Below are 18225 nucleotides of genomic sequence, written 5' to 3' on the forward strand. Positions count from 1 at the left end.
ATCTTTTGGAATCAAAGTAGCCGCATGTATTAGGAAGGACCCGGCTGCAGGTCATCAGCCAGAGCAAAAACCACCCTCTTTGTGGTTTTTCATAGATTCATCGATTCCAAGGCCAGAAGGGAACCATTGTGATCATCTAGTCAGACCTCCTGGGTAATACAGGCCAGAGAACTGCCCCAAAGTAATTCCTAGAGCAGAGCTTTTAGAAAACCATCCCATCTTGATTTAAAAGTTTCCAGTGATGGTTGATGCCCATACTGCTCTGACACAAGGGCAGACTGGTGTGTGCGTACATGAAAGGGGTACTCCACCAGGATTCCTATAATCCATAGGGTTTTAATGTGGGACCTTATGGGGACTCCTTATGGGGTCTATCTGATTTGGCGATGGGGACCTGCTGGTAACCCTGACTGCCATGAATTGCAATAGAATCCAGCATGGTGCAGCTAGAAGCTGCCATGTGGTTGACGAAGTTGCTTGTTTGCATGAATTTTCTTCCATGTGAATACGTTCAGCCCACCCAAGGGCTCTGCATGCCTGCCACATGCTTATATGGTGTCTGTACCCAGAATCTTCTGCTCAGTGGGGAACCTCTGAGGCTTCATCAGCTTTCATTGGCATGAAGTTGGTGGGTGAGTCCAGCGCCAATGTGGCCCGAAGACACAATGGCTGAGCAAACCCATTGGGTTTCCCTAGGATCGTCCAAAGTGAAGTGTGAGCTGCACCAGTTTTGGCCAAGGAGAGGACTTGGAAAGAAGTAGAACCTGACCTGGATTCCCAACGCCCACCTCGAATGAATTCTGTGCCCTTGGAAGAGAAGCACCTGAACTGGATCTCGGTGCCCAAGACAACTTGGGTTATTTTGCCGGATATTGCAGCTTTGGGGATGAAATCGCCTTGTCTCATAAAGCAGCTATAATTGCCTCAGATCATTGTCCAGTTCCAGGCCCCCTGCCCCTCCCATCTGCCAGACAGCCCCTCCATCACTGGGTGCTCCCAAAACAAAGCTCACGTACCACCGTCTGCTGGAGTTGGGAGGAGATGCTGATAGACCTAAAAAGATCAGGTCCACTTGGAGATGGTTCCTATTACTGGAAGAGATACAGACCTGGGAAGGAAAGGCAGTTGCATGCTGGGTATAAGTGGGTGGCATTTGAGCAGGCACCTCTTCTCTGACTTTGACCTAAAGGGTAGGCGTGAAAGGGCCCCATTTACACGAAGGCCTTGGATGCTTATTGTGGCATAGTGCCATTGTGTGGGCACTACACGTATCCGACAGGAAGTGCACTCCTATAAGATACATGCAGCAGCCACAGGGCGGTACTGTGCTGCACCTAACGGCGGCGGGGCTCCTTGCAGCTGAGGAAGGAGGAAAGAGAGGGGGGAGGAAGAGGAGACAGAGCGTTGAGGGGTGAGTGGGGTGGGTTGAATGGGGGAACAAGATATTTTCCAAGTGTCTGACATAGACTGGAGTCAATTGTCTGCGCAAAGCCGAAGTCCCGGGAGAGTGGCACTGCTGGGAGAGTTAAAACACGACTGACTGTAGGAGCCGGAAGCACATCATGAGGTCCAAGGGGATGGGAGGTTTCAGTTGGTTGCCGTCCAGGCGCAGGTAGCGGAGCCGGGGCACGTTTTCTAGATCTGAGGAGAAGTCTTGGAAGGTGACCAGGGCGGTGGGGCAAATCTGAGTCCCGTTGATTTCTGCAGGGGAAGAGAGAGCATGGCATGGGTTGGAAGAGCTTATTTGATTCCAGGCGAGAGATGCTGAGAGTTTATCTACTCTACATCACACCCATCCATCCACCCGTCTATGTTGTTCAGCGAACACTTAGTGCTTAAGGGGCTTGCAAGAGATCTGCTTTGTTGTCTCTGGTGCATACCACCCCATCCCGTAGTTAAAGTAGATTGAAACAGAAGAGGGCGCTCTTACTGCACCAAAGGAAGAGGAGGGTTCCGCTGCTCCTCTCTTTACCCCTATATCTCCTTGGGTATGTCCGTTCTCTTGGGACGAGCTAACTATGCATCTGTCTTATTGATAGAGCACATCATTGCAGTAAATAGGTGCTGATGCTACAGTGGAAATACGTATCGGTTTAGGTGCAAATGGGGGCACACTTTCTCCTTCTTTGTGGGTGCATTTTTGCACCTAGAGTATTGCACCCATCAATGGATTTTGGGTGCAACTCTAAGTCCTTGTTGTTCTAACTAGCTGACTCCGGGGAGAAATCGGGTGGCAGAGGTACAATGACTCACATTTGCACCTGGGATTCATTCCATGGGTGGGAATTGTGCCCCTGGACTAGGAGGCAGGACCTCAACCTGTCTGAAAACATACCTCTCTATCAAAGGAGAGCAAGAGAGCAGAGTTGCCTGTCCTTCTGTCAGCGGGGATCTGCAAGCACTGAGCTGCACGTCACCCTAACTCTAGCCATGTGGGCATCCCAAGTCTCCTTTTGTCTACCAAAACATAGGGATCCCTGGACCACTGTTGTTGAATTCAATGTCCCAGGTGGTGGATCACCTTGCCAAGCTCCATGTGTCAAACCAACCAACAGGCTCACCCAATCTGTTAGCTCCTGCATGACATGGCTTCCCTCATGTGGCACCTCCTCCCCCTACAGATATAGCATGTTTCAGCAGTCCAGTGTGCTTGGATTTACTAAAGATCCTCTCACCTCTCCTGGCTATTCAGCTGCAAACTCCAGTCCTTCTGCCCTTCAGCCCCCACGGCTTTTACGATTCCACCAGAGGAATCTTATATCAGCCGTTGGCGTCACCAAATCATCTGAGCACACACAGCCCCAGCGGAACTCCAAAGCCAGCCTTCAAAACGTCAGCCAGGCACTGGAGATTCCACTCTGTCATTAACTCCAGCAAACAATGAGAAGTCCTTGCAACAAGTGAGCACTCCAGCAGGCCACCGAGAAGGTGTAGTCACCACCCCTCATGTCTTCTAATTGGCTATCGCAGCTGGGGACTCACTCACATCGGCCTAAGAATATTCCTGATTGGGTGATTTTCCAGGAAACAGCAAGCTATAATTCCTCCCATCCCTGTAGGTAGCTATAAAAATAGCCCAAAGTATTGCTAATCATTGCTGCCATTATGAAGCCATCACAAGAGGCAGGAAAACCCTGGAGCTAGAGAGAGCATTAGCCGTGAGTAGTTATTCTGGGGCTTATTTTCATGTCTATTTTTCTTATGTTGTGTGTGCCGTGATCCCAGGGCTCTGCTGCGATTGCAGGGTGTCTGGGGTGCTCTCAGATTGCATCTGCACTTCCTAACGTCTTCTATAGTGTCTCTATCAGTGATGTGGGGCAGAGAGAAGGGTGCTATGGTGAGGTGGCCTTGGAGACAGAGGTGAATGAGTTCTGTCAGGAAGCGCCCAGAGTAATCCGTGCTTAACAAGGGAAAGGTGAGAAATACTGTGGCACTTTATGAAAGGGAGAAAAGTAATACTTTACAATGGGAAATCAGTATTGCCAACCTCAGGCTTTCAAAAATTATGATCCAGGCCCCCCAAAGTCAGAAGACTGGCTTAAAAACCAGGACATCAAAAAAATGGCTGAGTTCTTTCTGTTCGCATTCTGTTTGCAAGCCCTTTAGGGGAGCACGTTTCAGGCTTTTCTCTGCCACCACGAGGGCTAGAAACTTGCTTTTAAAGAAAATAAAAGCAGAGATTCTCACTGAATACATGACTCCAGGAGCTGAAGACTTAGAAAAGCCACCAAATGTCCCAAGGCTCAGGATAAAATGCCGACAATTGGCAGCACGGGGGAATGGAACATGGGTCTCTCTCTAACCTGCAGCATATACCTCCTTAACTAGTATACCATAGCTGTGCTGAATAACTACATCACAGATCAGTCAGCAACTTGACCCCGAATTCCCCCCTAGTTAAAACTTGGCCCAAATTGGCCCTTATTTGGCCTTTTGGGGCTTCTGTCGGTTGCTGATGGTTCTTTAGTCCCCTGTGGGCCAGTCCAGCTACTTAAGCAAGGCCTAGATTGGGCCCTTCTGTCTCCTTGTCCTTTTCTCCCGGCACTGCTGACGTTCAGTGATGACAACTTAGTTCCACTAGGGTTCTCCACCTTGAAACTGCTTGCGCCTCGCTTCGTTTTTTGGATCAAACCCTAGTGTATTCATAAGCTGGATACCCGCACTCTACTGCCGCCTCCCTTGAGCACTACAGTTGCCATGTTCCACCTCAGAGGTGGCTGCTCTTCAGTGGTGGACCATTTTGGCATATAAGGGTCCAATCTAGAAGCCCTTACTCAGACAAAACTCTCATTGAAGTTAAGGGGGAGATTTTCCTAAGTAAGGACTTTGAGGTTACATCCTTCATTGCTATTATCAATGGGTTCCCCTGGTCCTTTCACTGATGTGACAGTCTATGGGCATAGCTGTCATAAACTGCCAGCCATAAAGGTATTTAGATTTTAACTACAGTTTTGGGACTCCTGATTTACAGGTGTATAATCCCCTATGCTGCTCTGCTACCAAAACTCCATCAGCCCACTCTGCAGCCCGAAATATTAGGAGTTGGGCTGGTTTGTGTGTGTGTCCCTCCTTTGCATGCAGAGAATTTCTGGAAGGAGCTCTGCATTCTTGCTTCCCTGCAGATGTTTTCAACCAGGGCAGCAGGTGGTGAGAGCTCCGATAGCACAAACATCTGGGTCTGCTGGGAACAGGCCTTTGTTATTCCTACATTTGCTGTGTTTATGCATTTCGTGGCCTGGCACCTGTCCCATGAAATCGCTGTTCTTCGCCTAAATCCGTGTGAAGCTGTCTCTGATGGATTTGCAGAGGTGCTCACCAGCATAGCCCTGTTCTCCCTTTGTCCCCCTCTGCATCCCGTAGCCCTGCTAGCTTCGACACCCAGAAAGTTAAGCTGTATTGTTTCCATCTATCTTAGGTGCATATGTGAGCCCCCCACATCACTGTAGTATCTGAGCACCTCACAGTCTTTAATGCGTTTATCCCTGTGAGGTAGGGAAGTATGATCCCCATTTTACAGATGACAAGACTAAGTGAGTTGTCCAGGATCATATGGGAAAAATCTGTGGCAGAGCAGGAAATGCTGAGTAGTACTTTGGACCATCCTTTTCCTAAGCACAGGCCCTTCCACCACCTGGCCCCATGCACCCATATAAAAGGGCCACCAACCCATTCTAAACATCAAGTCGTGTTTTGAAGGGAGTGGAACCCTATGGGTGGGTTTCACACTGAAAGAAACGATCTCCCGATGCAAACAATTCTGTCCCCGGGGGACGTCTGCTCCCTCTAGGCCCAGCCACAGCCACGTAGGCCTGCCGACCTGCTACCCCCAACTCACTTTCAATGGAATTGTCGTTTAGGTAGAGGTGCTCCAGTTTGGGGTTGATGAAGGGCATGGTGGTGAGCTTATTATGCGCCAGTTGCAGCACCAGCAGGTTGCTGAGGTTGAAGGAGTTCTTGGGCAGCCCTTTGTCAGAAATCTGATTGTAGTTGAGCCTGAGGAAGGCCAGATTGGGGAATTCTTTGAAGTAGTCATCGGGGATGCCCTCAATGTTGTTCCTGTCTAGGAAGAGCTGGTGGATAGCACTGGGCAGCCCAGGGGGCAACTTCCGCAGGATGTTGTGGGCTAGGTTGAGCTGCATGAGGTTCTTGAGCCCCCTGAAGGTGTTTTTGTTGAAGACTCCATCACTCAGCTTGTTGTGGTGCAGGTCCAGGAGGACCAGGTGCTCCAGCTTGTTGAAAACCCCAGAGGGGATCTTGGAGATCTGATTCCTGCTCAGACGCAGCTGCTCCAGGTTGGCTGGCAGGAAGGATGGCACCTCCTTCAGCTGGTTCTTCTCCAGGTACAGAAAGACTAGGCTGTCCATCTGCTCCATCACCCGCCGGTCCAACTTCTTGATGCGGTTGTTGTCCAGGTTGACCCACCTCAGCTCCGTGGCATTCTTGAAGGACTCCTCTGGGAGGTTGTCAATGAAGTTGTTCTGGAGATAGAGGTAGTGGATCCTGGGAGGGATGAGGGGCACCTTCCTCAGGTTGCGGCTGTCACAGTAGAGGGCTGAGGGGAAGTCTGGAGGACAAAAGCATTCTCTGGGACAATCCGGGAAGACGGAGGGGGGGCCCGGTGGCAGGGGCGGAGGCAGCTCTGTTGGCTCGACTGGCTCGGGAGTCGGGCGGGCGGGCTTCCGCCCAGGCTTCCGCGCAGGCTTCTGCCTCTGCCCGTTCACTTCAGAGATCAACACAAGGATGAGGAGGAGAAGCAATCTGAATGCTGCCTTCATGGTCCAGCGATTCACCTGCAGGGAGCACAACAGGGTTTGTTAAAAAGAGGCTTGTCTAGGCACTATGTATCCCCCATCACAGCTGTATCAGCCCCTCACGAACACTAACCAGTTTACCCTCACCATGCCCCGCCAGGCAGGGAAGAGTAATTACCCCTCATTTCCAGACGGGGAGCCGTGGCAATGACTGATCAAGGGGCTTGCCCAAGGTCACACAGGAAGTCATAGGGTCACAGACTTTAAGACCAGAAGGAATCACCAGATAGTCTAATCTGGCCTCCTGTATATCCCAGGCCACCAACACCAGCTGCACACCAACCCAACAACCAAAATGAGACCCAAGGAGCCCCCAGGAGACTAGACCATTATGTGCTGCAGGCCAAGAACCGGTAGGACCAAGGCTCACCAGTGCCCACTGCCCTGCAATGGCAGGGAAATGAAAAGTTTGTGAGAGACCTGGGAATTGAATCTAGATCTCCTGAGTCCCAGACCAGTGCCTCAGCAACAAGACCATCCTCCCTTCCTCCTTACGCAGGGTCCGCTATTGTGCTGGTTAGCCAATTAGTGGGGCAGCACTGATGACAGAACAAGGAGTAATGGTCTCAAGTTGCAGTGGGGGAGGTTTAAGTTGAATAATCTGCAAACAGACAGAGGTGAAAATTGCTCCTGGAATATAAAATGGCAGGTGGGAATGGTATATCTGCACTGCAGTCAGCGCAGGTGCTACTTCGAATTACCAGCTGAGACTCTGGCTCCATATATTTTGTGGGTCACCTTCAGACCTGCCAGTCCAGCCAACGCTACCGTAACACATCTCGGCTAGAAAAAGAGCTCAGCACAGAACCTAGCAGCACCTTTTCTTCATCTCCAGGGGCTCTGCCGTGTAAAATCATATTGGAGCCGAATGCAAACGTCTCCATCGTTCGGGTCCATCTCTGTGCATTGTGTTTGAGTGACGTGGGACTGGGTCCCGTTCTCCTGGAGCTTCTGTTCCAAAACGAAACCCAATTTGTGACCCGTTGGCATGGATGAGAATAGTGCTCTGAAGCCACATTTCCTCCCCTCCCCCCGATGTTCACTGTGCCTTCCCCTTTCAGTGTCTCCTGTCACATTCCTGCTTCCAGGAGTAAACCCCAGGGAAATACATCACAGCAAAAAGCCATTGTGTGAAATGGGCCCCTAGTGAGCGGAACAGATTAATGAGCTACAGAGCCAACTGCACAAAGCGTGATTCCCATCACTCATTGCTCCACAGGTTCTGCGCACAAGCACGAGGGGCCTGATCCAGGGAGTAACAGCCTGCTCGTCCATAGATCTAGGGGGGAGCTGCAGGCCCTGGGCATCTTGCAGGGGGGGCTATAGCCTGAAAACCTGCTGCTGTACAAAGCAATGAAAAGCCACTCGGCGGGTTGCCTTTCAGAGGCATTGTCCTTGTGAGAGTTCGTGACAGTGTGCAGTGATTTAGGCCAGGCGGGGTGATGGATGGTGACGTGTGAGCCGCAGGGGGCTCGCTGCTTGGGACCAGCTCGGGTAAACACCCCCCAAATTCACACGTTTATCTTCGCCGAACCTTTTGGGTCTGTAATATGGGACTGGGTAATCCTGGGGCATCTCACCGGAACAGACTAGAGAGAGAGAGATTAGCTGTACTGCCCAGGGAAAATCTGTTCAAAACCATCTCATTTTATGTTTTATATATATATATATTGTGTGTGCATCTCTGCATTAGTTCACCCTTTCTTTTCACCTCCTCCTCACCCCACTCCCTCCACCACACACACACACACACACACACACACAACTGTTGTGTGTTAATACGCACACACACAGCCTCCAATACATGTGTCTGAGGGGGAGGAAGGAGCCCTTATATAATGAAGTATGAAATCATAGAATCATAGAATATCAGGGTTGGAAGGGACCTCAGGAGGTCATCTAGTCCAACCCCCTGCTCAAAGCAGGACCAATCCCCAACTAAATCATCCCAGCCAGGGCTTTGTCAAGGCTGACCTTAAAAACCTCTAAGGAAGGAGATTCCACCACCTCCCTAGGTAACCCATTCCAGTGCTTCACCACCCTCCTAGTGAAAAAGTTTTTCCTAATATCCAACCTAAAGCTCCCCCACTGCAACTTGAGACCATTGCTCCTTGTTCTGTCATCTGCCACCACTGAGAACAGTCTAGAAAGTTTATCCCCAAACCCAGGCGGTTTAATGCTTGGTTTGTTCCCTGAAGCACGAGGCTCATCGTTCCTAGCAGGATCATCTGTGGCTTTGATCATTAGATCTACGTCTGACAAATGACGTTCTATGCCACGAGGCCCATCATAAACCAACTTCTAGTGCACGGGGTTCACTATGAACTGGTGTGTTGAGATGGGTTTGCAGTCATTTCATGTATTAAATATCTAGAGAGGAGGAAGCTAGGTAGAGGTCTCGAAGCAGCAAGCAGCACAGTGTAATCTATTTGGCAAAGGATAATGTAGCGCACAGAAGCATAGAGAGGAAGGGAAAAGTATACCCAGTGGCTAGGATGTGAATGACAGATAGCAAGGATGAGGAATATTTTCTTGGCTTCCCTGGCCCTCCTACCACGAAAAATCCATGACAGCTTTGAACAATACTTTCACTTCAGTTTTTAAAGATATTTTAACTGCAGTGCCACCAAGTGACAGTACCGAATCCTGCACCATAGATTATATGCATCATAAAGACACATGGTCATGTGATAATTCACTCATGAGGCTACACTTCCGTCAATGAACCGTGACGGAACATTATAAGTGTCACCAAAGAGACGGACTGCATCTTCAGAACGCGCTCAGTGGAAATAGCACCGCGCTGCGTCGTGTTTAGCTTTGTGGCTGTGCCAGAAGTCAATGAATCAGTCGTAAATAGACTAAACGATGATAGCAGCAGACCAGCAGCTGCTGGTGGGATGGTAAGGACGGATGGTCTTGTGTTTACATACTGGACTAGAATGGAGGAGCTCTGAGAGACAGCAGTGTGATTTCACAAGATCATAGATACGTAGGGCTGGAAGGGATCTTGAGAAATCATCAAGTCCAGTCCCCTGTGCTGTGGCAGGACCAAGCAAATCTCTAGACCATCCCTGACAGGGGGTTGTCCAACGTGTTTTTAAAAGCAAGCTTTTAGAAGTGGCTGGAGCACTAGACTGGGACTCAGGAGACCTGGGTTCTATTCCTGGCTCTGCCACTGGTTTACTCGGTGACTCTTAGGGAAGTCACTTCCGTGCTCTGTGCCTCAGTTTCCCCACTGGTCAAATAGGGATGATGACACTGACCTCTTCTGTGAAGAATTTTGATAATCTACTGATGAAAAGGGCTGTAGGAGAACCGGGTATTATGATTAGGAGTTCAGTTTTCACCTCTGACACAGACTCCTTGTGTGACCATGGGCAAGTCCCTTGATCTCTGTGTAGCCCCGTTTATACAATGGGGGTTATAAGCCATCATATTTTACAAGGAGACTGGGAGCCTGAATTCACTAATGTTTGGGAACTCCTCTGATATTATATGATGGGGCCATGTAAGCATCTAGGTAGGTAAGGAACAGTGTCAATAATAACACTATACTTAGCACTTATATAACTTTTTTCATTTGCATAGCGCTTTACAAACATTAAGCGTACGGTTTTCAAAAGCAGTCAGCGTTGGCTCAGCTCTGCTCCACTGACTTCAATGGGAGATGAATTAGGTCAATGCCCTTTGAAAATCCCACCTGTACAATTCTCGCAGACCTGCTCCCCACCTCTAAGCAGGTGGGCACATATCAGTATATCCCCATTTTATAGATGAAGCCACTGAAACATAGCAAGGTCAAGTGACTTGGCCAAAGGTCACACAGCGGGTCATTGGCAGAGCCAAGAAGAGGCCCCAGGAGTCGCTACTCCCCACTCTTGCAGTCAGTCCATCAGACCACATTGTCTTTCTCCACCATGTCTCAACTTTTACAACTAGCATTAGCCCAGGGTGGTATCGTTAAGGTGATGTATAGAAGGGCTGAAGAGGCCCAGTGATTATGGTTGACAAGTATCAACCTATGAATAATGGTTTTGCACAGAGACATAATTGACAATGTAGACAGAGACAACGTAGGAATTTCCATCCTGGATCAGACCAGGGGTCCATCTAGCTCAGTAGCAAGGAGCAGCCAGGATCATCCGCTTCAGAGGGAGAATCCCAGGCTGGGATAGAAAGAGGAGCCGGGACAAACTGATCAAATTCTCTCCCAGGCTGCCAATGGCAAAGGAAGGAGGTAGCAGCACCTAGGGAAGATCATGTGCATGAAACCAAGCGGCACAGCCTTCCTGAGCCCCATACAGCTGGCAGGGCTGGAGGATGTGAAGCTGGGTGGAGTAGCGACCAGAGGGAGAATGGAAATGAGATCCATTGTGCCACTCCTGCTTACCTGCCCCCTCGCAGCCCACTGTAAGTCAGATGAGGCAGCAACTTGGCTAAGCTACTGCCAATTGTCTGGCATGCGACCAGAGGAAGAAGAGGAGGGCTTTAGAGAGGGCTGAAGGCAGAACCCCTTGTGTAAAGAATGAATAAAGCAAGATGTGTGCTCCCCATCCTGCTCAGCGCTTTATTTTGTGCGTTCAAATGTGCGGCGCTCCCCGCCCGCGCCGGGATCCCACCTCACTTGTTAACCCCAGCCCCATCGCCGCTGCCACGCAGCCCTCGGCGGGACTTCAGGGGAGCCTTGCAAAGACAACGCTCGGAGTCTGGGCGCTGGGGGATGTATGCACACAGACTTCATTTGCCTTTCACAATGAGCCCAGTGCGGGATGGTGCTGGCTAGATGCCAACCGCGCAGACAGGGGCTGAGACAGGCCCGTCACGTTCCCCTTCGGGCTGCAGCAGGGAAATGTCAACAGCATTAGGCTAACAAGCCAGCAGCAAGGGCTCACGTGGCTGCGAAGTGGAAAGGTTTGTCAGCGCTTGTCGAGAAATGGAAAATCCCACTGGTAAACAAGCCCTTCAGCCCCTTTTCTCCGGCAAGGAAATTGCTTCCCAGGCAGCCTGTTAGCTTCTTCACCTCCGCCTGACACCACCAGAGACAGCTCCTGCGACTGGCAGGATTGGCACTGCATCCTGGCCCAGGCTGAGCCTTCTGACTTAGAGAAGACGCAGCAAGAGCTGCGGGGAACATTCTCCGTGCTGGCAACCTCCACCAAGGGCTCCTGGCACATTGGACCATGGACAACTTGGCTCCCTTTGAAATACCTCTGCCCAGCTGACTGGACGCATTCCTGGGCTTCTAAGTAATTGACTCTCTCCACAAAGAGATTCTGGGCTTTCCCCACCCCCTCTTTTTCCTGATTGTTTCTCTCTGCTTCCATCTGTCTCTCTTTAACCACAGAACCCTTGCGGCCCTGCTGCTTTCAATCAACGTTCTGGCAGCTCGGGGATTTTGAGAAGCTGCTGGGTATTCGGTTCACCATAGTCTGGGTAGGGGTGGGGGAGAGGGGGAAACATTGAATGCCTCAGAGAACTGACAAATTCATCACAGGGATATTGCCTACATCCGACTACCTCTGGTTTCCCCTGACCCCCACACTCGTTTTTTCAACCCCATCGCCCTTGTCGGAAGCTGTTTCCCGGGACTCCACTCCAAAATTCCGATCTGGATTTAAAAAAACACAAAGGCTGTAGGTAGGTGGAGTGGGGTGGGGAGGAGGGTTGGATTTGGGATTTTGGTTTAGCCCGTTACGGAGGGAGGAACCAGTTGCAAAGCTGGGATGCGTACTTCCTCCTTGTGTCTCTTCAGAGCTGGGATTTTGGTTCAGGCCTCTCTCCAATTGTCATGCTTAACTGTTGACATCATTCCATGACAATTGATTGTGATGTTATTCAAGAGTTAATGATCCCAGGGGCAGAACCCAGCAGAGAGAGAGGGAGGCATGAGGTGGGGGACAGGGCTGTCACTCAAGTGAACATACCAGAACTGGTTGAATAACACGGAACGAAGTTTCCAAATATTTTTGTGAACAAACCCAGTATGTTTGCTCTGCTCCTATCACAGCGTCATGCCAGTTGCTGGGCATGAGGGAGTGTTGGTTTATTTCTGAATTTTTTTAGGAATCCACATTTCAATACAAACAGTTATTGGCCCAGAAATTCAGCACAGAAAGCAGCATCTTCATTATTTGCTCTATGTCACAGCTGAATAAAAATGTCAGCAAGCAGAAACAATACTATCAACCTACTGTAATCCACTCCACTGTTTACTCTACTGTGCATCTATCTACTGTATATATTTCGGATGACCAACACCCTGCTATCTGAGCTGCTACCTGGTGTCTCAGGTGACCAATCCCACACCATGAAGAGCTTAACAGTTAAACAACCCACAAGATGAAATTTGTTCACATAAACTATTCCGAAAAATTAAACACCTTCATAGAAAACTGGGTCAATTTGCAAACAATTCGCAGGCACAAGAAGGAGCTACATGCACAATAAATGTTATGTGGAATGAATATTCCAGCCAGGTCTTAAAAATACCTTCCAAAAGGAAGGCATGTGACAGAAATTTGAGATGTTTCAACAAATCTGAGGCCACTTCGAACTTTATAGTTGCCTCTAATATGTTTGGATGTTTAACTGAATTGTCTTTGGCCATGCTTGTGTGTTGGCTTTCCATCCACATTCATGTGATTGCATTTACTGGCTTAAATGTTAGCAAGGAAGGAATTTCAAGTCACATGCACCAGTTTTCACAAAAACCAAATACTAGATTTGCACTCCCAACTACTGGCATGCAAGTTCCTCCAGTCAGGGAGCAGTAACAATAGCAGGTGACCTTTCCGACCAATCACAAGTAGGCAAAACGCCTCGCTTTCTGAATATTTATCATCAATCCCTATCAAAAAAATTCAACAGTGCATTGGTTGAATAACAAGTGTATTCAAGAAGCTTGCGAACTGCCTATGGGAAAGGGGTTAAATTCATTGAATAAAGTAGTTCAAATTGCCATTGAGCTGCATTCCATGGCCATTTAGACCTTCAGTGAAACAGTGGCGAAAGATGGCCCGAAACACAGTCCCCAGTCACCTGAGATGAAGCATTTGCTCCATGCAGAATAGGGTCTATGATACACAAACAAGCAGTTCTGATTCTGTCCAGTAGGGGGCAGTGATGTGCACAACCAGCTTGTTACAATAAGTGGTGCCAGGGATCATTTTCTGTTTGTTTCAGTCATAAAGTTTCTCTTTACTGCCTCTCCCTCCATTCATTGCTGCTTTGTTGAGATCCCAACTTCCTACTCCTTCTTGTGCGCCTGATGACCACCTCCCTCCCCAACCTACAACTATTTAGCATTTGTGACGAACAGACTAGGACAGAGCATGTACTTGTCCCTTTAAAACAGAGAGGGCGACCTAAAATAAGAACAGCAAGCTCTCTCATTGGCCATCCCTTTTGTCTATCAGTTATGGCAGCTAATCAGAGTCATCCGTTGGGTTGACCAAACAGGGCTCCCAGTCAGCTGGTTTGATAACCCTAATATACACAAAACAGGGGTTTCCTTTATTCGGCTGGGCTGGAGAGCTGAAATGGCAGAATCGAGTTTATATTAAACATGCATCCGACATGCCTTTAAAGCAGTGATGGGACAAAGGAGAGTGTGGCAAGCGCTCTGACTCAGATGTCCTCAAAGTACCTTTAAAAACAGAGACCCGATGCTAAGGACCAATTCTCCTCATAGGTTTTGGAGTGAGAATTTAAACAACAGAGTATCTGTGCTGGGCTGGAGCCATCATACCACTGGCTAATCCAACCCCGGGGACTCAGCCGCAGCAGCCTTTTTCTGCAGGGAAGGTTTTATACTCATGCACATGGATGGGGTGTGTCCCAGGTGGAAACTAGCTAGGATCAGTTGGCTGGATAATTCCTGGGTTATTGTAACAGAAAATCCTTGCTTGTGCCCTTCAGCAGCACCAGTGTCGCTCTTCGATCCATCCCTCTCTGCCTGTGTCTCCTTCTGCAAACAAACCGTAGCCCCCAGATTTGAAAAGCGGCCGTGTAAACAGCAAGTACAGACCATGTATTTCTGTGCATGCAAATGGGTGTTCGGGGGCACAGATCCCCACTTAGATGCCACAGAAATTTCTCCCTCATCTTTCCCCATTTAGGTGCAGAGTTTACAGTGGGTGCCATATCCCCCAGCCTGCTGTCTTCAGCAACCCCAGTATCTTCCTATCCTTCTGCCACCACTGCTATAGAGCACATGTTGAGTGCTAAGGAAGCCCCCTTTGGCATCTGTGCTCCCAGTGGCTCAGGCTCACCCCACACCCTTTCCTTTCACTCTGTCCCTCGGTTACCCCTGGCAGAGCCATAACTAGCTATTTTTGCGCCTGAGGCAAGAACATAAAATTGCGCCCTCCCCCCTCCATATAATTTCATAGGGACTTGTTCAATAGACTGGAATAAAAATTAAAAATACATAAATAAATGTACTAAATTCGTCTAAACATTAAACAAAATTAATATATTATAGAGATTGCAGATTCCCAATCTGTGATCTCCATAAGAAATAAGGAATGATAAACAAAGGCACTCTGTTACTATTGCCCCATCCCCTGCTGCACCCCCATCCCATCCTGCTCCTCTGTCTCTATTGCCCCATGCCATCCTGCCCCATGACCTGCTACACCCTGGCCCTTGCTGCACCCCGTACCATCCTGCCCCTCTGTCTCTATTGTCCCAGGCCCTGCTGCACCCCCATCCCATCCTGCCCCTCTGTCTCTATTGCCCAATACCCTGCTGCCCCATGGCCTGCTACACCCCATCCCCTGCTACACCCCATGCCATCCTGCCCCTGTCTCTATTGCCCCATGCCCTGCTGCCCCATGGCCTGCTATACCCCGTCCCCTGCTGCCCCCATCCCATCCTGCCCCTGTCCCTATTGCCCCACGCCCTGCTGCACCCACCTCCCGAGCAGCTCTCCTCTCCCCGCCCGGGCCCGCAGGGGTTAACCCCCGGGCCCGCTCCATGTCTGATGCTGCTTCCGGTGGGGCAAGGCAGGGCGGGGCGGGGGGACCCGGGGCTGGCACCACGGCCCCTTTATCCAGAGCAGAGCCGCCCGGCTGCCTCCCTCAGCCGGCCCCGCCATAGTGGTGCTGACGGGCCGGGAGGCTGGAGGCGGGCAGGCCCCAGAGGAGCCCTGCCTGTGAGTGGTGCGGGGATCCCTGTCTGCAGACAAACGCACTGACATCATCTTTTTCTGCGCCCCTCAGCTTTGCGCGCCCGAGGCAAGTGCCTCACTCGCCTTGCCCTTGTTACGGCACTGGCCCCTGGCCCCACACCAGAACCTCTCTGTCCAGCAGATTAAATGGCTGGATCCTCTGTGCTGCACACAGAGTGGAACTGGCAGAGCAGACATGAGGAGATCATGGGATCGGTGTTTCCAAAGCGAATACAGTGCAACTCCTGAGCCTCTCTCTTTGTTCCGCACTGTCTGTAATTCAGATCCTCTGCTTTCTCTCTCTAAGGAATGAGAATTTGCCATCTGATACCTGCCTTATCTGCTCCTCCAGATTCCCCTCTCCCCACCTTTGTTCCAAGCCTTCCCGTTGCACTTAGATCTCTCTCCTGACACAATTGCTCCAGTGGGAAGGACAATATGGACAACACACTGCATGAACCGTACGCTCACGTGTCAGGGCTGGGAAAGCAGCTTTAGTGCAGTTGCGTGGCTAGGACACTACGATCCCAGGCTGGTTGGGATATGGAGTGTCTGTGATTGACAGAGGAGATGAAAACAATGCCTCTAGAGCCATCTTGGGTGGTTTGCCGTGCGCTGCAGAGCAGGGAGCAGAAGCCAAACATCTGATAAGGGTGGACTGGGACCTCAGGTTCCTTAGGACACATCTACCCTACAAGGGCTACAGCGGCACAGCTACAACACTGCTGTAATGTAGCCACGTCCCACAGCCACAGAAAGGTTTTTTCCATCGATGTAGCAAATTCACTGCTACTGTGGGGGATAGGTCGAGCTAACTACAAGGTGCAAAATTGTTCACAACCTCGAGCGACGTGGCTAATCTCATTTTTAGATGTAGACCAGGACGAAGAAAACTGCTTCTCTCTCTCGGGCTACCATCCCTACCCTGAGTCACAACAAGGCTGAATCTTCCCCCCTCCGCACCACACAAACACACACACCTACTTTCCCCAGGCCACACAGTTCTCAGTCCACACAGGGAGGAGGTTTCTGTACAACACAAGTCTCTGCTCATGGCTATAGACAGAATCTCTTTCCTAGGGATTCAGTTAGGGTTACTATCTTTACACTTCAGTCTCTCATCACCTCTGCCAGAACAGGGACTATGAACCTTGGTCCTCATGTCTCCACATTGTCCAGGCGCAGTATCAAATCTACGCATCGAGGAATGGGTTAAACCTCTCCGGCTGTCCTGGAGTAGAACTGTCTCGATTCTATACCATTGGGACAATCTGGGTAGGGGAGCCTGGGTTCCTTTCCCTTGGAATGATTCAAATATGAACGCAGCCTGGGTTCTGCCCTCTGCGTGTTGGAGCCAGGGATCTAGCTTCTGAAATGCAAGTTGAAAACCCCAGCTGACTGAAGGAAACTGGAATGCAGTGCAGCCCCCCACACCCCTCTCAGAAAAGAACTTGATTCACTCCTTCCCAGAAAAACAAAACAGTGTGTGCTCTTTTTCCATCTATCCATTTGGAAAGGGGGGTTAACACCCATGCCCCCTCCACCCCCAACTTGAGATTGCAGCGACTTGTGGAGTGTGTCTCTCTCCCCCGCCCCGGGAAACTCCTACCAAGCTTTTCTGAGATCTGATCTGAAACAGCAAATTTATGTTTAACACAGAGGAAGAGGAAGTAACAAATGCCGATGTCTGCTCAGAATAAAACTACAAAAGTTTTGGTTAACTGCCACCCAGTAAAAGTCAAGACTTTGTAGCAGAGGAAATCTTGCCTGTTCTCAGCCTCCACTCCTCCCTATATCCCTTCTACACTTCTTTTCTGACGCAGCGCAACTCCTGTTCTGCGCTTGTATTAAGGTGTGCAGCTTTCATTTAAATAGGCACCTTGGTTTTTGCATTTATAGCTGAGAAACTAGACATGCACATGTGTGTGTGTGTGTCAGCGAGAGCGAGAAAGAGTGGGTGTGTGAAAGGTAGTGGTCGGGGGGAAGGAGGGAGGAAGGGGTTCCCGAGTTATGCTTCCATGGAAACAGTCTACAGCATTTGCAACGATTTCACACATGGGTTTGTCTTTTCGCTTTGCAGACCTAAAGATATCTTCTTGCCTCCTCTCCCTCCCCCCAACAAGTTTTACTTTTGGAGAAAGAAAGAAAGAAAGAAAGAAAGAAAGAAAGAAAGAAAGAAAGTTCCAACAGCTGAACTAGAAAAGAAAAGAAAAGAAAAGTTTTCTTTTCTTTTAAGTTTCACAGAAGTTGGAAAGTGAACGGTAATATTAGCCCACTGATAAAGGAGGTGGCTGACTCAGTTGTAATAATCAGTCCAGGTGACAACACTCTCCAGTAGAACACCTGTCCAGAGCTTACCTGTGTGCACCTGCCCCTCCTCCTGCCTCTCTGTTATTAATTCCCAGGAACGTTTCTCTCCGCCCCTCCTCCTCCTCTTCCTCACTGCAGTTCAGCTCTGACACGAGTGAGCCTCCCTCTAAGCTCTCTGTGTGTGTGTGTGTTTTCCCTGGTTCTGTTCCTCCAAGATTCTCTCGCAGAGGGTGGGTGGGAGCGAGGGAAGGAGGGAGGGTGGGAAGGAGGGAAAAATGACAACAATAACGTCTTTATCTGGCAGCCAAGCTCCTCAGGATTTAATCCGCACACACGTCCTGCCTACCGACGGACTCGCGTTTAATAACATTTCCTTCTGCTGCGGAGGCAGTTGAGAACTGTGTTTTTAAACAAAGCTAATTACCAAATAGA

At 49.7% G+C, this 18225-nt stretch overlaps 1 protein-coding gene across 2 annotated transcripts; it reads right to left on the bottom strand.

The window, feature by feature from the left end:
- Positions 1-209: 209 nt before the first annotated feature.
- Positions 210-17983, bottom strand: LOC112118424 (prolargin). Of its 2 annotated transcripts, none has more exons than XM_024216721.3 (3): positions 17842-17983; positions 5336-6290; positions 210-1701 (listed from the first exon to the last, which is right to left on the bottom strand). In XM_024216721.3, the coding sequence occupies exons 2-3, from the start codon at positions 6273-6275 to the stop codon at positions 1526-1528; spliced, it is 1116 nt and encodes a 371-aa protein (XP_024072489.2). In that variant the 5' UTR covers positions 6276-6290; positions 17842-17983; the 3' UTR covers positions 210-1525. The 2 variants fall into 2 exon arrangements, with proteins under 2 accessions (XP_024072489.2, XP_024072488.2); XM_024216720.3 differs by lacking the exon at positions 17842-17983 and adding an exon at positions 7130-7249.
- Positions 17984-18225: the final 242 nt, after the last annotated feature.

Source organism: Terrapene carolina, unplaced genomic scaffold (genome assembly GCF_002925995.2).
Source record: "Terrapene carolina triunguis isolate 2854851 unplaced genomic scaffold, T_m_triunguis-2.0 Scaffold199, whole genome shotgun sequence".
NCBI lineage: Eukaryota > Metazoa > Chordata > Testudines > Emydidae > Terrapene > Terrapene triunguis.